Consider the following 26,565-nt stretch of genomic DNA (forward strand, 5'->3'; position numbering starts at 1 on the left):
TCAGTACAAAAATTCTTTATTTCTAGTCACAAATAATCCTTTTAATTGAATTGTTATCGGTTGGGGGCTGACAGCTTGGACGGATGGGGTCTGGTCGGGAACCTGAAGATTCGAGCCATGTTTGGAGATGGCGGAGTGAAAACGCATTCTTAAAGGGGATATGCCATGAAAAGTATTTATCCTTTGTCCATAGGATAAATATCTGAGCGATAGGGGTCTGACCGCTGGGACCCAACTGATCCCGAGGACAGCTGCAGTGATTATTGGCATGTCACTTGCTGGCTGGCAATCTATTCAGTTCAATGGGAGCAACAGAGATAACCGAGTGCTGTACTTCATTTCTCTGGCGATCACAGTAAAGTGAATGGGCGTCATGGATTCATCCGGCCACCAATTGAAACGTCTACTTTCAGCTTGGCTGCGGTTAAGGGGGAAACACCCTCTTTCTCAGGATTTGTGAGGGTCTCGTCCTAGTGGTTTGGACATGTAGCCAGATATTCCTGTCTTAGCCATGATTTGCCAAGGGAATGATCCCTTTAAAGAATATGTTCTTCACTCTGCTGTCTTTAAGTATGGCTGACATCTTCAGGCCGTCCATCACAGCTGTCAGCTTCCTCCACCGATAAGGCATTGACTGCGTAATTCTAGCAATATGTTTAACCCTTTAAGCCTCTCTTCATATGTGATTTTATTACATTTGGGATGACAATTGTTATAGCGGCACTTTTATGGTGTAAATGATACAGAACATGATGTGGGCGGTTCTCTGGCCTCCGCTCACTTTCGGAAAAGAAGCAAGGCGCATAAAAATACCACTTAAGACTATTTTAGTTGCAACTTGAATATAATTTTGTAATATTTTCCTACAAATGCTATGTGTGAACCCACCCCTAAGCCGGGGCTCCATGGTGTACGAACTATATTGCACTGTAATGTCAGCCTGTGGCATCATGTACACGTAGATAAGTACACGTATGTATGTATGTACACGTAAAGGGATGCGTCAGGATTTATTACTATTTATAGTAAAATTTCAATTGAATTCCCTCCTGTAAGTCCCATAGAAACCGCATATAAGTTAATAGCAGAAGTCAGACAAGGTGGCCAATGTGTTATCATGTGGCGTTAGCGAATTATTCCTTGATAGCTGCCCACAGCAACCAATCAGATTCCAGCTCTCATTTGTCAGCCGCCATTCAAAATATGAAAACTTAATCCTGATTGGTTGCTGTGATCACTGTCTTCCCTATTTCTGAGGTTGAGAACTGTTATGAGGCTGGGGTCATCGGTATATTCATTGCCCCAGGGAGAGGAGGAGAGACCACTGACAAGGGACAGGTTTTACGGGGACATGAAACAAAGATCCCTCTCGCCCTGTGGGGGGCGGAACCAATGTGCGGGTACAGCGGGGAGGCTTTTCTAGGTGACACGCGGTCCCTGGTAACCGGCGCCGCGTCGCTAAGGAGACAGGGAGACGGCGATAAAAGCTGGCAGGGAGGATGGAGGAGCCCCGGGGGCCGCCAGAGGGGCCGTGTGGGGTAATGTCTATGGCGCTTGTGTCTTCTATACGTCATGTGTATATACGGGGTGGCCGAGCGCATCTTTTGCCTGTTTACATTGATCAGTCATTGTAGTCTTTGTATAGGATCTGTGTTTTTTGCGCCATTATTTAGTATGCTATAGATATGGATTATACATGATCCGTGCCAGGGCCATGTGCATGTACAAGGGTTATATTGGTGGGGGTCTGACCACAGGGACCCCAACCAGTCACACCGCCATGGCTGCCTACAAATCATTAGCGGGTTTGTCTGAGTTTAGAATCCGCCGGTGCAAATAAATCACCCAGAATGGGGTAGTTTTCAGAGATTTTCATGGCCATCCTGCAACCCCTTGCATTGCTACAGTAATACCCGCAGTGTATACTGACATGTTACAGCTTGAAAATTGGCGCAGCAGAGTTTTTCGTAACCTGTGGTTGGCGTGTGCTGGCCGTTGCCTCAGATTAAGCATAGCAACTAACCCATTGCAAGTGTTTGTCTAATGAAAACCTAGCCATTGGGCATGTTCACACAGGATGGAATTGCTGCAGAATTTGTGCATGGAATTTTCGTGCTGGAAGTCCGCTATATTTTGTAGAAGCAGCAAAGTGAGTGAGATAGTTAGTAGTCTCATCCAAGTGCTTGTTATGTTGATCTGCAGTGCAAAAGGTGAAATTAGAGGTAAATTCACAGGATCTCTGCAAATATATCTGTGTTAAAAAATGCACCATGTGACTAGGGCAGTAATAGCAGCGGGTTAGCCGTTGCAAAATAGCCAATGGCCAACCTGGTGCAATATACAGGACAGATTCGTGGAGGAGGGTAAAAGCTGCTGTAGAGAAACCTGTAGATAAGCAAATACCACCAGAATTTGGGTACTTTTTTTTTTTTTTTTTTTTGCCGTGGCAGCTCACAGAGGAGCATGTTGTAGAATTTCCATTAGGGGGCAACACGGTGGCTCAGTGGTTAGCAGTGCTGGAGTCCTGGGTTTGAATCCTGCCAGGAACAACATCTGCAAGGAGTTTGTATGTTCTCCCTCTGTTTGCTTGGATTTCCTCCCATTCTACAAAAACATACTAATAGGTAAAGAAAAGTACATAGTGATCCCTATATGGGGCTCACAATCTACATAAAAAAAAAGCATTTCCCTGTAGGCTTTGTTGTCAATCATTTCACATACTGACTGTGGTGTTCTTCATTGGGATGTGCTCCCTGAACCCCATGATCACTACTTTATGTTCCGTAGTGAGACCCTCCAGAGACTTTTCCATCTGCATATGTGACTGATACCAGTCTCTCCTCTTATAACTCTCCTGTACTATTATAAACTGACAGCCTCAGGTCTAGTGGCCCTTTAAATCCCTGGCCTCGGCCTTATGACACGGTGTAAATACCTCAGGCCATCTTGAGCCCTCCTCTTCCCTTAATGGGTTTCCTGGTGCTGTCACGTCAATCAGATTGACACTGGTTATCCTAATGAGATTTGTCTTCTGCCATGGCGACATAATGCCTGGCATCGGAACAGGTATGCTAACACCACATTCTCCTCTATATTTCTCTGTGTATTCTCTGCTTTATTACATCTGTCATTTGTATCATCACTAAATGGCCCCTGAAAATAAAGCTGAAGAGACCGATCTTTAAATACTTTAAAGTATCAGGATCTGGATAGTCTGTAATCTGCTCAGACAGAAAGAAGATTGCAAAGTATCCTCTGGTAATGAGTCACTTATCTCCTCGTACACACAGCTAATGTCTGTCTGTCATATCTTTTTTTCTATCTTTATCTATCTATCTATCTATCTATCTATCTATCTATCTATCTATCTATCTATCCAGTATCAATCAATTATATATTTGTCTAGCTAGCTAATTCTATATCTTAATGTCTGTCTATATCGATTGCTAATCTTATCTTCTATCTACAGTATCTCCATCTCATACCATACTGGTGTATTATTATTGATGCTCTGCCTTCATTTCCAATATGACCATTTATTGATGAGGATATATTCATGTCCCTGCAATATATATAGCAGTATGGTTATAGAGTCAGTGGTGCTCCTGTACTCTGGAGACCATGTGATTTTTACTGCATTGGTTGCTAAGTTGTGGGGTCACATTGACACCCACAATATTGTGTCAATCCAAGCATTAGCATTAATAAGAAAGTATTTGCTGGCTCTGTAGAATATGTTATAAAAAATGGAGGTGGAAAAACTCATAATATCAGTGTTTCCAGATTGTTTGACATTTATGTACCATTTTTACTTCTGACAGGCCACAGCTCAGAATTCCTGATGTCTTGCCCTTTAACACTTCACCGGCTTCTGTCATCCTCCCCCATCTGGGATAATGGGAAAATTCCAAAGTAAAGTCAAGCGGAACAGCTCCAAATACAGGTAAATGTATGACCAGCCCAAAGTTCAACTGGGCATGGTAGATGCAGAGAAATCTGGGGTAACCATCTTCAATACAAGCCAATGTACAGGAGAGAGTATTATGAGGTGCTTTAAAGTGACAGTAGTGATGTGTGGTACATAGGTTGTCACTACCTTGTCACCTGTCATATTGCATCATGGTCCCAAATATCAAAGGTTTTTTAGGGGCAACTTTTTTTTTTACCTCATTCTGTTCGTCATGGATCACAGCTGTGTACTTACACCTTACCCCTAACCCTCAATTTCCAGGACTGACAGTCATGTGGAGGAGACTGCGCCGGTCCAGACCAACCAGCAGGTCAGCCGGGCCCACAATGACGCCGTCACATACATCGCTGCTCTGAAATCCGACCTCTGTGTTTCAGGTGGCAAAGACAAGGTAAGTAGTTAACGGCAGAGTCATTGAGCACTGGATACATGGGCTGTGCTCTGTACTGCTTTGCTTTGTAACTAACACTTGAGGGTTCAGATTTCTGCCTGATTATAAGACGGTTGTAGATTATAGAGACGCTCAGCCGCTGCTCAGACATAGACATCACAGACCCTGCTAATTCAAAGGGGTTTTCCAGGCTTATCAATGGATGACCTGCCTGGAAATTCCCTTCAATGAGGACCTGTCAGTGATTTTATGTCTATTGGATCTGCAGAAACAATTTATTATTTTATGTCTCCTGAGATAAGCAGTGTATGTGCCTGCAACCCGCTCATCCTCATTTTGATCAAAAAAGGAAATGGGACATTTTTCTGAGCTAATCATGCTTGGAAGGATCCGGGATGGTATAGTTTCCTGAATAATCCTATGCACACTAGGTACATATCTTACCTATAACCGCTGCTTTATGGTGCTTGGACAAGATGTCCTCTGTCCCTCTGCAGCATTGGGCTGTGATATTCCATTATCAGGATCTCAGGCAGAGCAAGTGAGCCAAAGTCATTATGTCTCAGTATAACTCCGCTGCTTTACTGTCTTACAGGCTGTGGTGGTGTCTAACTGGAGAACGGGCACTGCCTTGAAGAGATTTGTGGGGCACGAGCGAGAGGTGTCTAAGGTAATTTTTGGTTATGGGGTGATATTTTGAGAGTTAAAGGGATTTTCCCACAAACATAACCATATATAAAATTGTAGACAATTAAAGGTTAATCATTTTTACAAATAAAAATAATTAAAAATTTTGCAGAGTTTTAAAATTTTCTCTAATCATCTCAGTAGTGATATTTGTTGTCTTGATCGGTTGCCAATGGATACAAATGTGAATTCAGGAAATTTCTATACTCCGAAATCTAGCCATGATGTTCTTTTTTGTGACTGTGTTATTTTCTCATACATACAGTGATGTGTTTATTGTGGTCGGGTTATCTTCTCATACATGTAGTGTCCTCCTGATAACCTACTATAATGTCCTTATTGTGGTCAGGTTATTTTCTCATACATGTAGTATCCCTGACTGATAACCAGCTATGATCTCCTTATTCTGCTCACGTTATCTTCTCATACATGTAGTGTCGTCCCAACTCAAATATAGTGACTTGTGTACGTATTATGTCTTCACCGTCCAGGTCACCTGCGTCTTTGGATCAAACCGCTTCTTTAGTGCCTCTCGGGATAAGACTGTTCTCTTGTGGGATCTGCACTGTAAAGCTGGCAGTGCTCAGAAATTCATCGGCCATCATCTAATTGTCACTGGATTGGCAGTAAGCCCAGGTCTGTACTCACCCCATACTATTATTAAAGGGTTTGTCTGAGACCCATGGGTAATGTATATGGCTGAAATATCCGCAGGATAGACCATCAGCATCTGATAGGTGGGAATCCGACACCTGGACCCCACACCAATCGGCTTATTTGGCTGCCGGAGGCTGTATACAGTCGGAAGCAGTTCTGCTCCTGTTCAAGTGTATAGCTACATTTTACCAGTATCACAGTATACAGCTTCCAACTCTGTACACTATAACTGGGAAACTGCAGCTCTGCTTCCTTTCACTTGAATAGGAACAGAGCTTCTAGCAGTATACCTTGTATGGACCCTCCTTGATCAGGTATCCAGGGCCTATCCTGTGGATGTCTTAATTATTCATTAGCCTTGGGTCGTGAACAACCATTTTAAAAGGGATATGCAGGACATACTCATAAAAAGTGATATGATAGCTGCTTCTGTTTTGCAGAAATCTGCAGCTTGAATTTTAGACTTGTCAGTAGACCTTAGGCTATACCCTGCCTATACTATAAACTATACTGTTCCCTATAATGTTCTCATCTCATCTACATTATTATAATGTGTGGTCAAAATTATACAGCCAGAAACTATGAAAATTGTCTTTTTCTCTGTTCTTACAGACTGTACCACGCTGGTGACGGGGTCTCGAGACAACACTCTGTGTAAATGGGATGTGGAGACTGGACAATGTTTGCTCAAAGCTGCGGTGTCCAGAAATCTAGTAAGTCTAGATTACAAGTCCTATGTTCTAGGCAGGACAGAGAGGTTGTCGTAGTGTGCTTATGGGGAATACAACAGCCCCTCTGTTCTCTTTAGTACCACAGTACTGATGTCAGTACAGAGAGGGCAGTCATAGGGAATTTTAATTACTATTGTCTTCAGGCCAGCAGGGGGCAGTAGTAACCAACATTATATAGACAAATGCTATTAAAGGGATCTTTTATTTTACAGAAATGGACTTCTTTAGGGCAGGACATCAATGTGTGATAGTTGGGGATCTCATCAGCAAATTGATGGGGCTGCAGAACTTTACTACAGCAGTGACACAATGCCATCCATGTGCATGCTGACGAGCCTGATCTAATGGATCATGGTCAATACCACGGACGTCCACTGATCACACACTGATATCTGATCCCAAAGATACTCCATCAATATGGTATACTAGAAAGCATCTTTAAGACTAAGGCTCCACATAGCGAATTACAACTTTTCTGCAATGTGGGGATGATATTAAACAAAATTTCATTCACTTTGCAGGGATTGTAAAATGCAGCGTTTTGTTTGTTTGTTTTTTTCTCACTGATTTTCTGCAACAGCCAAAACCACTGTATTTCTGTAATGTGTGGCCTCAGCCTGAAGTGGAGTTCAAGTTACAACAAGAAATAAGGAAATGTCTATTGTGGATGGTATTAGAAAAAAATTCACTATGGTGCAGTTACGTTACTTCTTTTATTTCCATGTAAACTTTTTTTTTTTAAAACTAAAAGTGAAACGAGATATTATATATACTATTGCCTCTCAATAAACTAGAATATCATCTAAAAGGTTTTTTTTTTTTTTTTTTTTAAAGTACCGTATTTTTCGGACTATAAGACGCACTTTTTTCCCCCCAAATTTCGGAGGAAAATGAGGGTGCGTCTTATAGTCTGAATGTGGGTTTGCAGCATGGCCGCGCTACTGCCACCGCTGGTTTTCTTCAGCGGCAGTAGCGCGGCAATCTGCAGGCCCCGGCAGCTAAGACAGTCCCCGGCATCTGCTGTAATAGACCGGCGGATGCCGGGGAGTGTCTTAGCTGCCGGGGCCTGCAGATTGCCGCGCTACTGCCACCGCTGGTTTTCTTCAGCGGCAGGAGCGTGACTATACTGCAGGCCCCGGCAGCTAAGACACTCCCCGGCATCCGCCGGTCTATTACAGCAGGTGTCGGGGACTGTCTTAGCTGCCGGGGCCTGCAGATTGCCGCGCTACTGCCGCTGAAGAAAACCAGCGGTGGCAGTAGCGCGGCCATGCTGCAAATCCACTCCTCCTCCACAGGTCCCGGCAGTCAGTTAGCCCCCCCCCCCCCCCCACCGGCCCCATACCTTTAGTGATGCAGGCCGGCTCCTGCATGGCGAGGCCGCAGGAGCCGACCTGTTCCGATGACAGCTGGGAGCCTAATGAAGGCTCCGAGGCTTGTCATAGATATATATTACTATCGCGGCTGGTCTATGACCCTCCGCGATAGTAATGTATAGACTCTCCCATAGACGGCAATACACTTGTATTGCCGTCTATGGGACTTGCAATCAAATGATTGCAGGTTCAAGCCCCCTAGGTGGGGGATATTAAAATAGTAAAAAAAAAAAAACACTTAAAAAAAATATAATAAAAAATAAAATAAATAAAAGTTCACCTCCTTTCCCTAGAATACATATAAAAGTATAACATTACTGTGAAACATACACATTAGGTATCCCTGTGTCTGAAAATGTCTGGTCTACTAATATTTTTATGTACAGTGAACGTCAAAATCAAAAGTGCTAAACTGCCGGGTTTTTCTCTCTGTTTTGCCTCTGAATTAAATAAAAGGTGATCTAAGCAATAAACATTTCCCAAAATGGTATATCTAAAAAGTACACCTGGCCCCACAAAAAAAAACGCCCTATACATCCCCGTACAGCTGCAGGGTCACCTGTCAATGTGGCCTTGCAGTTGTTCCAAAACTACAACTCCCATATATTAAATATTTTACCATTTTTTGCCTGAAAATTTTTTTTCCCTATTTTTCTCCTCTAAAACCTGGGTGCGTCTTATAGTCCGAAAAATACGGTAATTCAGTTGAAAAAAGTGAAACCCATATACCGGTATTATATTGAGTCATTACAAACAGAGTGAATTTTTTCAAGTGTTTATTTATGATTATGGATTACAGCAAAGGAAAACCCAAAAGTTATTATCTCGGAAAATTAGAATATTATGTAAGACCAACTGTAAAAAAATTATTTACCACAGAAATGTTGGCCAAAAGAAATGTAGAAATGTACAGTAAATGCTCTCAATACTTGGTCGGGGCTCCTTATGCCTGAATCACTGCATCAATGTGGCATGGAGGGATCAGCCTGTGTCACTGCAGAGGTGTTATGGAATCTGAGGTTGTATGATAGCAGCCTTCATCTAATCTGCATTGTTGGGTCTGGGGTCTCTCATCTATGGTGTTAAGGTCAGGTGAGTTTGCTGGCCAGTCAAGCACAGTGATATTGTGGTTATTAAACCAGGTCTTGGTACTTTTGGCAGTGTGGACAGGGGTCAAGTCCTGATGGAGAATGAAAATTCCAGCTCCAAAAATCTCGGCAGAGGGAAGCATGAAGTGCTCTAGAATTTCCTGGTAGACGGCTGCCCTGACTTTGGTTTTGATAAAACACAGTGGACCTACACCAGCATATGACATGGCTCCCCAAACCGTCACTGATTGTGGAAACTTCACACTAGACCTCAAGCAGCTTGGATTGTGTACAACGGCCTCTCCGCTCTTCCTCCAGACTCTGGGACCTTCCAAATGAAGTTCAAAATTTACTTTCATCTGAAAACACAGCAACAGTCCATAACTTTTTGATGATATTCTAATTTATTGAGATGCACTAATATATATACCAAATGGTGCAAAAACCTTTAAAAATTAAAAAGCTATAACTCCTTTGGATAGGTCATCAATATCAGATCGGTGGGGGTATGACACCTGCAGCTCCACCAATCCACTGTGGAAGACTCTGCAGTGTTCAGACAAGTCAATGAATACAAAACGCAACACCATATGTTGTATAATGTTGTATAGTATTGCAGCTCATTTCCATGGGACTGAGCAGCAGCAAGGTCATGTGACCAATGAATGTGATGTCACTGGTCTGTGGTTTTGATTTTGTCTTTCTGTCCTATAGGTAACTCACCTCTCCTGGGTTCCTGGAGACTCCTACATTGTCCAAACCTCTGAGGATAAAAGCACCCGGTCAGTAACTGCAGTTATCTTATAGGATGGCTCTAACAGTATACAAATCTATATGTCATCCACTGTAGTATTCACATGTCATCCACTGTACTATTGTCACACCACATAAAGGCTATAAATGAAGCCTGTCCCAATCGTAAGTATATGTAGGAGTCTACGCTAAAGGTTAGGCCAGAAACACACCAGGCTAGGAAGCCCAGAGCCCAACCTAACATGATATTTAAGGTTTTGAGTAGTCAGAATAGAGTTCTCCTTGGTAGTTACATCTTTGCCCCCCTCCCCTTCTAGTAATAAAAATTCCCTATTCGTTAAGCAGGAAGCTTGTACCTTCCCAGTGGTCACAGCAGAACGCTTGTACCTTCCCAGTTGTCACAGCAGGGCACCTGGTCTTCCCCTGGGACTTTAAAGGGTGACTCTACCCAATATGTAACTATTACATGAAAGGTCAGCACTTCTTCCCCCATACAACACAACTTCTTCTCTGATATACTAAGTTATCCTAAATTTGATATCACTGTTACTCTCTCTCCATTCATCAGTGTCTGGGACTCCCGTAACCTGCAGGTGGCGCACACTTTCCCTGTGAAGCAGTACATTCAGATGCACTGTGATGTCAGTGAAGACGGCAATTACTGTGTGACCAGCAGCAATGGCTTCGGGGGACAAGGCTGTGAAGCGACGGTAAGACTGGATATACTTTATAGATCTTTGTGTTTGTCAGCTTTTACAGATTTTTACTTGACCCTTTAATCTTCTGGGAAGTTCACAAATAAAATCTCTCTACAACGCCCACCTATATACAGGATCAGAAGGCTAGTGTGCTCCGTAGGGAGGGTCTGAGCCTTGCAGGGATGTTGTTGTACCCTAATCTCTTTTTTTTTTTTTTTTTTTGCAGCTGTGGGACCTCCGACAAACAAAGAGCATAGTATGTGAATATAAGGGGCACCTACAAAGCACCACGTCCTGCATATTCCTTCCAAAGGGCATGTCTGACGGCACTCTAGTGGCTACCACATCACACGACTGCACTGTGAAGGTCTGGCAGCGGGACACTGCTGGTATGTCTTCACTCTTCTATACCTTATTCTTCACAACATAAAGGAGTGTTCCCTTCATATAGAGTGGTGGTATATGGCTAGCACATGACATACTTAGTGATTGGTGTGGTCCAACCTTTAGGATCCCAACCATTCCTAAGAAAGAACGGACCACAGGATTGGTCATCAGTATGTGATATCTCTGGATGGGGAGTGTCCACTAGCAGATTCCGACACTGGAAATAGCAGTAATAGGATCGGCGCTGCAGCTCCCCAGAAGCGCCACTATTAAGTGGACGGGGCTGATGTGCAGCATCTAATACTTGTATATGAGCGGTCCTGCACACACTCCCTGACCCTGACAGGTCATCAGTATGAAAAAACTTTTTACTGATCTCTCCTAGGTCATCAGTATATAAATCCAAGAAGCCCTTTCAGTGTCGGGTATATATTTGTTGTGTCGTATTGTAAGATATATAAAGAGCACATTTCTCATCCTGCAGCAAAGCAGGTGTTCTTAGTGTGGCTAGGAGATATAAGGCCCTGCAGTCTGAGAGTTCTCAGGAAGAATAGTTGAACTTTTAATGCAGCTTTGGCTGTGACTTGAGTATAGGGCATAACTTGAGTAAGGTTTGTAAAGGTTCTCGATATCACATGTGCATTTTTAACTATTCTTTATGTACTTTCCTATTACAACTTTGTGGTTTCTTCCTACATTCCTTCTCTCTTGCTCTCTCCTAAAGCGTGTGTGAGCAGCCTGTTCCTGGACGGTTCGGGACCCCTTTCGTCTTTGGCTGTTTGTGATAACACATCCATCTTGTGTGCCAGCTTCAACTCAGGAATACAAACCCTGCACATAGACTACAGCAGGGGCTCCTCCCTACGCCAGGTGGCAAAGTTCTAACTGTTGCTCAGCAGCCCATCCCGGCAATGGTATACCCAGGGGCGGCTCATACCTCTAAGCACTTCTACAGACCAACAGGGGCAGTGTTGGTTACACAAGACTATAGCACACCTGTGCGACTTTGTTGATACTGATGAGCTCAAAAGAAATAAAACATGGCGGCTCAGCGGTTGGCATTGATGCATTACAGCACTGGGGTCCTTGGTCCAAACCTGACATGTGGCACCATCTGCGTGGAGACTGTATGTCCTCTCTCAGCCACCGTCCTGGTCTTTAGAGATGTAGCACTGCCTATCCATGACTTGCCCTTGTGATGAACACTCACACTTGAAGCTGTTTCCATTGATAACTGTTCGCTTCTTAGATTTGTAACGCTGTACAATTGCTTGTCCTCAATGCAAAAATTGTGATCAATGTTTTTCTTAGAGTTTCTGTATGTTTGTGTATGTGGATTATTAGTTTGTATTTTCTTCAAGTCTTCCACTTGTTATATACTGTAACAGTGGACACAACACTTGGAGAGATCAGGGGCTGCCTATGACTTCAGGTGAATGGGGATGAGCTGCAATACCAAGTACAGCCGCTATACAATGTATGGCACTGTGCTTGGTATTCAGTGAAGAGACTGCAGTTCTCACCTGAACGCTGCAGTCTCTTCAACCAGCTGGTACCAGGGCTGAGATCCTCACTGATCACATATTGATAACAATTCTTAAGGATAAGTCATCAATATAGGAGTCCCAGAAAATGCCATTTAAGCGGCGTAGAAGACCCTCCGTAGAGATGGATTCTTCCATTCTTATTATTATTTCCCAGATCATCAACAGATCAGAATTCACAGGCAGCCGCTGATCTTTCCATGATCCAGTAGGCAGCTTTATTAATATAAACTAATTTTTTATAGAGACTGTAAAAAATGTGTAAATTTTAAATGTCATTATTACTACAGTGGGTGCAGAAAGTATTCAGACCCCTTTAAATTTTTGACTCTGTTTCATTGCAGCCATTTTCTAAAATCAAAAATATTCATTTTATTTCTCATTAATGTACACTCAGCACTCCATCTTGACAGATAAAAACCAGAAATGTAGATATTTTTGCAAATTTATTTTAAAAATTATTATTAAATTAATAATAATAATAATTATTATTATTAATAAAAAAAACCCTGAAATATCACATGGTCATTAAGTATTCAGACTCTTTGCTGTGACACACATATTTAACTCACATACTGTCCATCTCCTTCTGATCTTCCTTGAGATGGTTCTACTCCTTCATTGGAATCCAGCTGTGATTAATTAAACTGATTGGACTTGATTAGGACACACACCTGTCTATATAAGAGCTCACAGCTCACAGTGCATGTCAGAGAAAATGAGAATCATGAGGTCAAAGGAACTGCCCAAGGAGCTCAGAGACAGAATTGTGACAAGGCACAGGTCTGGCCAAGGTTACTAAAAGAATTTCTGTAGCCCTCAAGGTTCCTAAGAGCACAGTGGCCTCCATAATCCTTAAATGGAAGAGGTTTGGAACAACCAGAGCTCTCCCTAGACCTGGCTGTCCAGCCAAATGGAGCAATTGTTGGAGAAGAGCCTTGGTAAGAGAGGTAAAGAAGAACCCGAAGATCACTGTGGCTGAGCTCCAGAGATGCAGTAGGGAGATGGGAGAAAGTTCCACAAAGTCAACTATCACTGCAGCCTCCACCAGTCAGGGCTTTATGGCAGAGTGGTCCGAAGGAAGCCTCTCCTCAGTGCAAGACATATGAAAGCCCGCATAGAATTTGGCAAAAAACACATGAAGGACTCCCAGACTATGAGAAATAAGATTCTCTGGTCTGATGAGATGAAGATTGAACTTTTTGTGGTTAATTCTAAGCGGTATGTGTAGAGAAAAACAGGCACGGCTCATCACCTGCCCAATACAATCCCAGCAGTGAAGCATGGTGGTGGAAGCATCATGTTATGGGGGTGTTTTTCAGCTGCAGGGACAGGACAACTGGTTGCAATTGGAGGAAAGTTGAATGCGGCCAAGAACAGAGATATATACTGGAAGAAAACCTCTTCCAGAGGGCTCTAGACCTCAGAAAGGGACGAAGGTTCACCTTCCAACTAGACAATGACCACAAGACAATAAGCGCACAGCTAAAATAACAAAGGAGTGGCTTCAGAACAACTCTGTGACCATTCTTGACTGGTTCAGCCAGGGCCCTGACCTCAACCCAATTGAGCATCTCTGGAGAGACCTGAAAATGGCTATCCACCAATGTTCACCATCCAACCTGACGGAACTGGAGAGGATCTGCAAGGAAGAATGGCCAAAATGGGGTGCTGAGTGTACATTAATGAGAAATAAAATGAACTTTTTTGATTTTAGCAAATGGCTGCAATGGAACAAAAATTTAAAGGGGTCTGAATACTTTGCGTACCCACTGTATGTAGCAGCTAAGGATGATGGGACTGGACCAAACGCAAGTCAACTGGATGTGTCCTCCTTATTGTCTGCAGAGTCTAGCGGGGGTTCTTATACCTGTGTGCAACTATTTTAATATATTATGCAGGGGTGGATTTACCATATGTGCAACCGATGCAGCTGCACAAAGGCCCAGAAAGTAAGGAGGCTCTCTGACCGCCAAAAAAAAAAAAAAAAAGTCAAAACAAAGGGGTCCCAACGCCCATTTCCTTCTGTCTATTAGATTGCGTGTATAGGATTTGGTTAGTGACATGAATAGCTTATAATAAGCGATAGATTGTTAGATGGTTATGATGAGCTATTGGCCTATTCACTTGTAAGGGGCCCATATGTATTCATGCACGGAGGTCCCTTGCTTTCTGTGTTCCTGTTGATATTATGTGAATTCACATCTGACCTTTTGTATAAGATCTCTGCTTATTGCCATTGATGAGCAGCAGGAGGGGCCACAATGTGGATAGTTTCAGATGGGGAGGTCAGTGCTATTGGCCTTACATGCAGAGATCCTGAAAATGGTGAGAAGTCAATCCACAAAGCTTATTAGAATTGTGTAAAAGTGTAAAGTCAGACACTTGCAATTAATTAAAGGAGTCGCCTCATGAACACAACCCCTGTACCCCCTGGTGACCTGCTGGTATTTCCAGGGACTGTGTCTGGCTATTTGTTGTCCCTACAGTAGGGTGTTAGGAACCTGTAAGAGGGGCCAACAGTAACAACCCTTTGCTTTGTCCTTATACATGGTAACTCCTAAGGGGTTTATTGTGCCAGTAAAAGCACCCATGGGGAATTTACTTTTTCTGCTTTCCATCAGCATAGAGATATCTCCATTAATATGGATGTTTTGATAAAGAGGGGAGCAGCTGTAGGGTCTTCATTTCCCCTGTAGTCCTTGACAATTCACTGAAATAAGCGTTTAGGATATGTTCAGTCTGTGAAATGTGAATACAGGCATGTCCCTGTAACCTATAATCCATAATCCAGCCATTGTGATTCCAATAATCCAACACAAACTGCACTACCAAAATTAGAGCTAATCCAAGATAGCAGGGACTGCAGCACAGAATATAATGCAGAGGTTCTCTATATTGTCCTCTAATCCCGAGTCTCTGATAATCTGCCATCGGCTGGGCAGTGAAGACGTGTGTGAGTTTTCTATAGTTGTTAATGTGGGGTCTTATAAAGGATGTCATGTTTACATGTTGTATACTATAGAGCTGTGTGCCAGCCGTGTCCTCTGTACTGTCTCTATACATTATCATGTGTTATACACGTTACTACACATTAAAGTAGATCATCTGTGGCCTCCATGTTGTGCAGAGATCCATCAGTAGGGATTCCCTATTGTAATATTTTTCTTGCGCAGCTCCAGTCATCCAAGATTTTCATGAACACTCCATCCAGAGGACCCTAGAGAAGGTAATGGAGGATAATACCCGCTTTATATGTTCTACCTGGCTTCCATCATGCATCACTGACTTTCTCACTATGTGCAGAGCTTGGCAGGATCATGACGTGCACTTGACATCCGGAGCCTTTACTTATTGTTCAGTCTTCAGGATCTTTACTTACTGTCAGTGAATGGAAACCACCATAAACCATCTATTGACCTGTCTCTGCTCACAGAATTTATATGCATGTTATAGTGCACCAGTGTCAATCTGATGTCCAGGTTAGATGAGATTGTACATTTAATACATGCAGGATTGGCTGCACTGGTACAGTGTAACAAACTGCCCCTGCGCAAGATGTGTTTTCAGCCTCTCTGTGTAAAGAAGGTTTCTTTTCAATGACAGTCAGCAAAGAATCAATATTTCATTATATTTAGAGTATATTAAAGAACTTGCTTGCTGTCAGTGAATGAAGTCGTCATTTAGAAGGGCCTATTGTAGTAGTAAACTACCGGATGTTACCCCCACTGTATACACTTATCCCCCTGTAAGTGTCTTCACCTCTGTTACCCCCAGCTATAAGAATGGGGGCCCACAATATCACTTAAATGCTCCGTGTGAATGAAGCCATACTGTGCATGCATGGCCACCACTCTATGGGACTGCCAGAGATTGTGCTGCCAGCTGTCACATAGAAGTGAATGGAGCATTGGTGACACATGTACACTATGGCTCCATTCACACGGAGCACTCATAGTATCTTGCAGGCCTCCATTCTCATGATTATTAACCCTATCACGTCTCAGCACTAGACAATACAATACACAACATACCTGCAAACATCAAGTATATAAACCTATATGGTATCCGTATAGAAATAACAACATAAATAAAAAAAAGCAAAAATAGTTCTTAATACAAAAATAATTTTATTAATATTACACACTAGCAGGAGGACCCTCATTCAAATCCGTTCAGCCGTTTTTGCGTGATTCAGGAACAAACATCCAAACTTTCACATTTACAATATTTTAGGATACTCCATTCTTATGATGTTGTGGATGGGGGTCTAAGAGTCTCTTATGGTTCGACTCCCTTAGATGTCATCTTCATTGTATAGATCATAAGTTAATTAAAAATTGATCCAGCGAAGGGTTATGACCTTTACTTATGTATTATGGTGCCACCTGGTGTTCATCGTGTGTACAGCAATATACTGTAAACGTCCATCTATTGAGCAGAGTACTGGTGGACACACATGTTCAGTCACTCTTCCCACAGCCAAGCGTCTGTCTAGTGAGTCTCTGTCCCCTGCAGGACAGCCAATAGCAAGAGCCTTCTGGCCTGCTTGTCAGGAAGGAGCCGAGTCCCTGCAGTACATGGCAGGATAGCGGAGAAGGCTCATTCAGGGAATCAAAGGGTCTGTTCACATTGTGTTTCCCTTCCTTTTCTGCATGTTTAATGTATGCAACAGGAAAGCACCAGCACATTAACCCTAAACTGACCATAACCTGGAATACATAAAAAGTTATATGTCTATTCTCTAGCATGAGGGGACAGACTAGGAGTCCATATTGTCTTCCATAGATGTATCATTTCTGTATTAACACTTTATGTGATTATGAAAGACGATATTGTCGGTTGCATATCCATACACATTGATAGTCACTGATTTCTGTGTGCGCGGGTGGGATTTAACCATTTATGTAGCCCATCCCTTGTTTGATTGCAGTGCACTATCTTTGTGTCTGGCTCTAGTTTTGTGCACTGAAATGGTCCCTGAATAGACAAGAAGATGAAGCAGGAACCAGGCGGTGAGTGGTCCAAAGCTCATGATGCTAGAGGGGCGATATGGACACTCAAAGGGATTGTTCTGCTACCATTTATAAAGTCAGTAGATATTACTGGATCTTTGGTGATGTTTAGTGTTAGATTTTTAGTGAAGTTTGCAGCAGCTCAAACATATTCTGCAACAGCCTATATATTTATTGAGAGGTTCTGCAGCAACTGGATTGTGTATTTGGAGGTTTTACAGCAGCCGGTGTGTATTATGAGGTTTTGCAGGAGCTGGGATTTATATTATGAGGTTCTACATCTGAGGTGTGTGTCTTATGAGGTTCTGCAGCAGCTGGGGTGTGAAATATGAGGTTCTGAATCCAAGGTGTGTATTATGAGGTTCTGTAGCAGCTATGGTTGATATTTTGAAGTCCACCACTTAAGTATCATTATAATATGTTTCCTAGCTGCTGCAGAACCTCTTTGACGAGAGTAAAGACCATGTCAATCAGTGCTAACTGGGCCTGTGACATAGCAGCACTGCCTGGTTCTGACACCTCTCTTGAGCTCTGCATAATCGCCTTCTGTAGTTCATCAGTTAACCCTTAGTGTTCAGTGATCCAGAACTTTCTCCTCTTTGTTGTTCCCATTGATATAAAGCAGTGAGGAGCAGTTTGTGATTTGCATGCAGTTTGCATGTAGGTGCAGCCTGCCCCGTGTGTTTGACTTCATATCCCTCTATTGTGTATGTGAATGGCTGCTGCAAGCCTTGTCTTGCCCTAATTACACCCTATTCAGTCCATGGGCACACGCCTAGTAACGCAGCCCGCTCCTCTTCTCCCCGATCAAACAGTCTGATGTTACCTATCAGGTGTCCACATACATCTGATGATGTCATTGGTGATTATCCTATAAACTACATGGAGAGTAAGGGGCCCCCTACAGTCAGAAGTACATCGCCTATCACTGATATTAAAGCTACAGGAATTGTTTGTTAAAGGGGTGATCTGGTATTTCCATGCACTCTTCTTACCCCAATACAGTCCTTTCTGGCCCATACAGGGGGGTGTCCTGAGTGCCATATTGGGGGAAGGATTATTAGTCCTATACATAGACTAACACCATATTTTATTTGTAAAATGTACAAAAATGCAAATATGGAACATAAAAGGAAGTCTAAAACATATAAAAATGACATTATATGTGTGGGGGGCTCCCACAATAGATGTTTAGGATACATCAATAAATGTCTGATCTGTGGCGGTCTGGCTGCTGGGACCCTCATCTGTCCCATCTGGGCCCAGGCCTTCCTGCCACCCATGAGGTATGATCTGGTGAAGTTTTATAGTATACAATTATGTCTCTTATCTACTTAAAGAGGAACTCCTTCAAGACCTGTATGAGGATAACATAGGTGAGGGTCCGTGAGCAGTGCTGAAAGTGCTTGAGCTCTGATAAAGGGCATCAGTTTGGATGGGGCTACAACTCAAGGACCCCAACCAATGAGATCATATTGCACATGGCACCCCACCTACCAACCCATCACATCATTTTTCACTCAAATATACGGCTAAGAACAGAACCGTGAACAAGAGGATGCCAAGAATGAAAATCGTGAACACCATGCCCCAGACGCTATTGCAGAAGACCCGGCAGCCAGTCTGTTCTATGGCGACAATCCCTTCAGGACTGGGCAGGTTTTGCCCCTGGTTGAACAGTAGATGTAATGTCACCAGAGATCCTGAACCTTCTGAAAGCTCTTTCTTTTTCATCCAGCACAGTTTGTATCCATCAACCCAGACATCTTGAAGAGTCTGCATGTCTGGTGGAAGCTGGGCGACAACGTCGAGGTTGGGCTGCATTTTTGGCACCCCCTCTGGTGGGATTGGAGCCAAACATCGGCACAGAGGGCAGGGAAACTCCTGAGACTTTTTGAGGAACATGCAAAGTCTGGAGAGACACTCCATGCAAAATGTATGCGAACAAGGAAGAAGTAGCGGCGTCTTGAATGCGTTGTCATAGGAGACATAGCAAATGGGACATTCGAGGAGGTTGGGGAGATGTTCTTCTGGATCCTCTTGTGGTGCAGTGGCTGTTGCCATGTCATATCCAGATCTCCAATTCTCTATGTTTGGTCTTTGTCCTGTGGAGACACAAAGTCGTCTTCTATCACCATCTCCTCTCCCTTGGGTTAGGTTTTTTGAAGAATTTTATGGATTTTCACCTGCCTTGGACCAGGAGTCTTCTCCATCTCCCTTTTTACCTTCTCCCCATCTTGCAGGACTTCTTCTTGTGCCTTGGCTCTCACTCTGCTGCTATCTCTCTCTCTCTATGTACGTAGCTTCCTTCCTTCGCTTGGTAACCAACAATCAGCTTCGGGTTTCATCCAGACTTGAGCCAAGAGTGATTCTTGGGTCGTCCGTCCTTCCCTCATCACATAGCAACACAAACAATTGGGGAAGGGAACAATGCCGAGGCTGCGGAGGAAACCATCAAACACTCGTCAGACATATCCCTCAGTGGAGAGACTGTGCAGACAGTTACTTATTACACTCTAATAGCTGCCAATAGACAGACAGGTCACCAATAATGTCATGGATTTGTGTATTCTGTATGTACACATCTGCAATACATCGTCCCCCCCAGGCTGGAGATCATTCACATTGACCATGGAGAGGGCTGTAAACTTAAAGGAGTAGTTCAGGATTAGAGAAACATAGCTTCTTTCTTTGCAAAGATAGCACCACACCTGCATGCAGGTTGGGTGTGGTATTGCAGATTGGCTCCAGTGAGGCCAACCCTTAGACAGAAGTTGCGCTGTGTCTTGAAGAAGACAAGCGTGTTTATCTAAGCTGGGACAACACTTTTAAGAGCATTTCCTAAATAAATTGGACATGTATTCTATCACCGGTTTGTTTAACCTGTTGGTTTCTGGGAAAATTGAATAACAACCAATATGGCTGCCACAATACTGTCCACGGGGTGGTCCCTCTTTCTTTGGGTGCAGATGTGGGGAAATGTTGAAAAAAGATAATTCCATGGCTGCCCTTACTTCAGTAGTGGAGTGATGATAATTTAGTCACAGAGTCACCCAAGTATCTGCAGTAGTGCACAGCACCTGCGCACTGTATGACTCCTCCTTTTAGGTTTTACCGACAATCCAAGGTGCTCATCCTTACTTAGCCCTTGGAGACCACTGCTGTGACATCATATGTCTTAATAGGGCAACATGGGGTTGTCCAGGGCATCTATACTTCCTTTGTGGATTTTCAGATGATGTACCTAAGGGTCCTGGACTGGTTGCGACCCCAGGTCACATAATTGGAAAAAGCACTGGACCCCTGGGTCGTTCATCTCCTTCCTCCGCTCCTGTTTCTACAGGTAGTGAGTTACCAGCTCCAGAGCACAGGTGACTACCTATGAAAACTGGATAGGAGCGAGGAGACGGAGTGACCCAGGAGCAGGTACTGAAGCTAATGATGTTACCAGGGGTCTAAACCAGCCTAGACCTCCCATTTACATCATCTGAAAAATAAAACCAGGTGAAGTCAATAATTAAGGCTGCCTGGACTCCCCCTGTAATGAGGTATTTCTATCTCAAATAATTCTGGTCTATCTGTAGTATGTCTATACATATTGGAAAGGTGCAGGACCTATTCAGAGGAGGGGAGCAGCACATTAGGGCTCAGAGGACCTCCATTCTCAATATACCGGTAAGTGCCGGTCCTGGAGGTGAGCACCATTAATGGCATATTCTGTGGTTATACCGTAAGTGTCTGACATGAGGACACCCCTTAAAGGGATGTGAAGCTTAAGCAAAAAGTTCACTTTTTGGTCAGAGTTACATTTTAAATTAAAGGGGTTGTCCCGTCACAAGGATCCCATCTATACTGCTTGTTAATGTGAATGTAAGACTTTTCCTAAATACATTGCTTCAGCAAAACTGCTTTGTTTGTCCACTATCTTACTCTATTCATTTTTTTGTGGCCACTGCCCTGACCTAGCTGCTCCTGAGTCAAGTGATGTATCAGCTTGCTCTCAGGGGGGAGGGAGGAGGGGCTAAGTGCACGGGAGCGAGCCTGGGGGGGGGTAGTTTACCCTTTGGGGGAAGGGGCCGCCAATGCAGGGTTAGACGCCGGCACAGGTGAAGCCAGCAACATCGCTATGCTTCTGCCCTGCATGAAGCAAGCAGCGGCAAAAGCGATGCTGTTATTCTGCTCCGCTCCAGGGTCACATATGCAAAGCCAAGTGGCGAGATGCCGCTGGCCCTGCGTGCACGCTCATACACCAGTCTAGCCTTCACAATGCGAGTACAGACCCGGCACCCTGTCGGGTCTGTATTTGCATTGTGAAGGCTAGACTGGTCTATGAGCGCGCACGCAGGGCCGGCGGCATCTCGCCACTTGGCTTTGCATATGTGACCCCGCCCACCAATGACGAAACAAAGCCGGAAGACAGAAGATTTCAAAGAAACGAAGACTGTTGAGTATGCGACGTGGGACAACCCCTTTAAGGGGGTGTAGCTAAAGCATTGAAAAAGTACTTAATATCCGTGATATGGGGGTAGCATGATATTACTAGGCCAGTATAATACAGAAGGAATCTCACACAATGGCGTCATGGCGATATTGTGTTTTATTTTACATATGGTGTGAATTTGGCACAAATCAGTAAAATACATTTTTCTAACATTGTTGTGCAGTATTACAAACCTGCTTAGAGGAATTTATCATGCAGAGCGGATGGCAGAATATAATCTTCAAGTTTACATCATTAGCCATCATTACACAGTAATGGTATAATAACCTTATACACATAGTACATAGAGGACAAGTGAATGAAAGAGGGGCAGCTCATGCAACCACTGATATATGACCGTCAGGCAATGACTAAGAGACATGTATGTGTCCTGAAACGCGTCAGCTCCAACATGATTGTGTGTCCTGAATGGGTGATGTAATATCCCTTTTTTACCTTTTTAGATATGAAGTAAAGGTTACGTTTTATTCAATTGTGGCATGCTGGAACATTTTTTCTGTACTTTTCATGTCTGTTGGCTCCTTCACAGTCTGGAGCAGTTCCTTAAGTAGCCACACGCCGTCTCTGTCATAAACTGTCATACCAGGTGTAGCGGTTTTCTTTGTTTTTCTGTACAGTTATGGGTCGTGACTAGTTCTTTGAGCAATAGCTCTTACAGAGTCCATAGGTGGTGGGACATTAACTTCTTGAAGACCACCATGGAGTTAAAGGCGCAGATATGTCGGGAAAAACACCATGAAAAACAGCAGGATGATGCAGCAGACGAAGACCCACAAGATGCAACCGTAGTTCCTAAACATTAAATTGCAGCGATGGTAATGAGGTTGTCGGGGGACCATCACCAGGTCTGTAGCCTGTGAAATATGGGGTTGGGTCGAACTCAGAAGATAGACAGTGATGACCATATTCTCTTCCTGCCCCGGGGGAAAATGAGACAAGGTGTTTTGCGTACTTGTGACGTAGTTGTGTCCGTACTCCTTCCTCCAGCACAGTTTTGATCCCTCCATCCACACCTTCTGAAGATCACCCATCCATGGTGGGAAGTGGGAAACAATGTTCATATTAGGGGGTAGCTGAGGTATGCCTCCAGGAGGGATAGTGATAACGGCCCGACACATGGGGCAACAGAAAGTCTCCAGCTCCTTCTGGAAGACACAAAGCTTGGACAGGCACTCCATGCAGAAGGTGTGCGAGCATGGCAGGTGCAGGGGGGTCTTGAAGACATTGTCGTAACTTGCAAAGCAAATTGGGCACTCAGGCACCGAATACTCTTGCTCCATGGTCTTCAGCCAAGGACCCTCCTCTACAGTCAACTTCAGAAGAAAGTGTCCCAAGAATTGTGAGGATGTGTCTTCAGTAGATTGTGCATCATTGCAAATGCCTTGACAAGGTCTCCAGAACTTCTGCCTGGGTCAGGGAGGATCTGATGAAGGTTGTCTTCATTGATGGTCCTCCATGTCCTCCTCAGTATAGGATTCTGCTAGTGTGAGCTGTCCCGGAGGCTATAGAGGGCTCAATTACGGGCTTGTCCAGTGTGTGTTCACACTGTGCCTAGTAACAATATTTACTTACTGTGTTGGCGTGGCTTCATCCAGTGACACAGGATCACATTACTTGGTGACAATGACACCGCACATCACATTCCCCACTGTACAAGATCTCATTATCTACTTCTCCAATCTCTTTTATTCACAAACCTCATTTACATTGGAAGGCCTTCATGCAAATGGAAGCAGGGTCATCAGAGAATCATGGACTGGTCCCTTTATATCAGAAGGGGGATAGAGAACATAGCCCTAGTAGCTGCCTGGTCTCTTGGGCCATATGGGTTTATCAACTGTCTTAACCAATCAGACCCAAGAGGGGTCACAGGTAGGTACTCCGCCTCTTAGACTCTTCTGTGGAGGAGGTACATCGAATGAGTCTGAGGTGACTACGGGGTTGAAAGTAGGTTTATGGGCAACACCTGGTTGTGGGGTATAGCTGATCTCTACTGAGTCCCAGATAGGTGAGTAGTAGCGTTATCTATAGTGAGTAGTAGTATCCATACTGAGGAGTAATAGTAGTGTCTATAGTGAGGGGTAGTGAAATCTGATTATCTGACCCAGTGGACTAGAAACCCTGATAATCTGTTATTCTGTTTATTGGTTCTTTCTTAAAGGGACTGTATTTGGTATTGCAGTTACACACACAACCTGTGGACAAGGGTGGCACTGTTTTTAAAAGAAAACCCTTGTGTTTTTCTAACCATGAACAACTCTTTAATTTTGCTGGGTTTTATTACTAATAGTTGGACATATAAGTAATGTGCAATGAAAGAGCCGAATACTCATCACCTCGTGTGCGCAGCAACGGGGCGGGAGCTGGGTGTATTTGATAGGGAAATCTCATATGCAAATGTTACATGTTACTTCATTGATTACCAGGAGGACTGATATCTGTCCTGTACCCTGAGTGTCAGTGAGTCATTATCCTGTACCCCAAGTGTCAGTGAGTCATTATCCTGTACCCCGGAGTGTCATCCTGTAATTATCCTGTACACCCCACACGGATCGATCTGACAACCGCCGACCCGGCGGGAAGGGACCTTCGCTTGGCTGGACCGAGGGCGTCCGTGCCGGCTATGGCGTGGGTTCTTCTCTTCCCTTCAGCTCTGGAGTCGCGTAACGATCTGCCAGCGCCAGCGGCGTCCCAAGGCGGTTTTTGCCGGCAGATGCCCGCGGTGCGACACAGACCTAGGAAGGACGAGCGAGAGTTTGCCTTTGAACCATCACGAGAGAAAAAAAGAAAAAATCCTGTACACCCAAGTATCAGCCCTGTCATTATCCTGTACCCCAAGTATCAGCCCTGTCATTATCCTGTACCCCAAGTATCAGCCCTGTCATTATCCTATACCCCCAAGTGCATACCTCACAACTGTCAAAGGACAGAAAGGACAAAATGTGTGACACACGTATGCAACATGGCAAATTTAGCTCCACCCACTTCTAAAGACTCCACCAATTCCAATTCATTTCTCTTTGTGCTCCCCACAAACTATATTGCTCCTACAGTCACCCTAATATTATATACTCTTATATTATAATGGTCTCCTCAAATTGACCCCACAGTATAAAGTCTCTCTCCAGCTGCTTCATAGTTTAATATCCCCCTTCAGCTGCCCCAGTTTAAACTGAGGGCAAATAGAGGGAAACATTAAACAGGGGCAACTGGAGGGGGACATTATACCGTGGAGGGCAACTAGAGAGGGACATTAATGTCCCCCTCCAGCTGCCCTCCTCCAGCTACCCCCAGGATTAATGTCTTCTTCCAGTTTCCCCCAGTTTAATGTCCTTCTTCATCTGCCCCCAAAGTTTAATATCCCCCTCATATGCCCCCCTCCATCTGCCCTCAGTTTGTCGGTCCTGAGTTACAAAAGTTTAACATAAACAAACCTGATACTCTCCTCTCCTCGCTCCCTTGCTCCGCAGTCTGCAGTCTCTTGTCCCGAGAGCTGCAGGCATAATGTGAGTGATGTCATCACATTGCGACTACAGCTCCCGGTGCTGGAGAATATATGGGGCAGAGTGGTGAGGCAGGGGCTGCTTCATCATTGTATTCAAATTGCAGATAAGTTGAATCTGGAAATACCTCCTGTCGACCGGGACCGCGGGACACGACCCTGAATCCGGGACTGTCCCGCTAACCCCGGCCAGTTAGGAGATATGCCCAAGTGTCAATCCGTCATTATCCTGTAACCCCAAGTGTCAGCCTGTCATTGGCCAGGTGTTTATATAGTGGCTGCGGTTCAGTGTGTGACCAGTAGGTGGAGCCAGAGGAATGTTTTGTCCTCCATAGCCGCCCCTTATCTGCAGTGTGATTACTATCACACTATATACTAGTAATTTTTTGGCGATTCCGTCAGTTTTCAAGATCGGTATGGTTACAGAATAAATATTGGCTAATGTCATGTGGTTTTGTATCATCAAACATATAGAGGATAGGGGGGGCTCCAGGGGGACAAGGGCGATGATATAATGGCTGTGTTCTTGGACTTTTACTTTCCCATTCACAGACTTTTCTTCTTTCTCCTACCCAATTGAGGCTTTATTCACACATCTCCACAAGGTGCAGGATAGAGGCAGCTTCCATCATGCCAAGGAGAGGCAGACATTGGGGTCAGATCGCATACCCTCAGATGGGGGCGCTCTCACATATGGTATGTTCTCCTCTGCAAACATATATTTACTCCTCCAATGCATCTGGAAAGAAACATGTTCACAGTGTCTTATTGGCTGTTCACACAACAGTCACAACAGTGTCATGGAAATCACTGCATCATAGTAGCGGGATAGACTTAGACTAAATTCACATCTGTGCCAAAAATTGTCAGAGAGAAAAATCCTGCACTGAAGACTTTTCTCTCCGCAGCTGTCAGTATAAACCTAGCTAGTATAACCTAGCCTTAGATACACAGCTCAGCAGACAGTATCACACGTGATGGGATTAGATACACAGCTCAGCAGACAGTATTGCATGTGATAGAAATTAGATACACAGCTCAGCAGACAGTATCACACATGATGGGATTAGATACACAGCTCAGCAGACAGTATCACACATGATGGGATTAGATACACAGCTCAGTATACAGTATCACACATGATAGGTGGTTCACACCTACGTTCAAGTTTCTGTTCTTTGGGTCCACTTAAAGTACAGTTACCCACGGACCTCATAGTCTATGAGGGCGTTTACACTTGCACCCGTGTCCGCCCGCCGGGTCTCCAT

The 26,565-nt window shown here is 44.0% G+C and overlaps 2 protein-coding genes across 3 annotated transcripts; one reads left to right on the forward strand and one right to left on the reverse strand.

Annotated features, from left to right (window-relative positions):
* The first annotated feature begins 1,453 nt into the window (after positions 1-1,453).
* WDR31 (WD repeat domain 31) lies at positions 1,454-12,487 on the forward strand. 2 transcript variants are annotated; one of them, XM_075260230.1, is made up of 10 exons: positions 1,454-1,538; positions 3,822-3,943; positions 4,232-4,361; positions 4,957-5,031; positions 5,540-5,684; positions 6,318-6,418; positions 9,612-9,679; positions 10,219-10,360; positions 10,575-10,737; positions 11,460-12,487. In XM_075260230.1, exons 2-10 carry the CDS (start codon positions 3,897-3,899, stop codon positions 11,618-11,620), a joined length of 1,032 nt encoding a protein of 343 aa, XP_075116331.1. In that variant the 5' UTR covers positions 1,454-1,538; positions 3,822-3,896; the 3' UTR covers positions 11,621-12,487. The 2 variants fall into 2 exon arrangements, with proteins under 2 accessions (XP_075116331.1, XP_075116330.1); XM_075260229.1 differs by lacking the exon at positions 1,454-1,538 and adding an exon at positions 2,970-3,066.
* A 10,012-nt stretch (positions 12,488-22,499) lies between these two features.
* Positions 22,500-26,565, reverse strand: LOC142185457 (uncharacterized). Its single transcript, XM_075260886.1, has 4 exons — positions 26,501-26,565; positions 25,230-25,288; positions 24,705-24,711; positions 22,500-23,202 (listed from the first exon to the last, which is right to left on the reverse strand). The coding sequence occupies exons 1-4, from the start codon at positions 26,563-26,565 to the stop codon at positions 22,500-22,502; spliced, it is 834 nt and encodes a 277-aa protein (XP_075116987.1).

Source organism: Leptodactylus fuscus, chromosome 11 (genome assembly GCF_031893055.1).
Source record: "Leptodactylus fuscus isolate aLepFus1 chromosome 11, aLepFus1.hap2, whole genome shotgun sequence".
NCBI lineage: Eukaryota > Metazoa > Chordata > Amphibia > Anura > Leptodactylidae > Leptodactylus > Leptodactylus fuscus.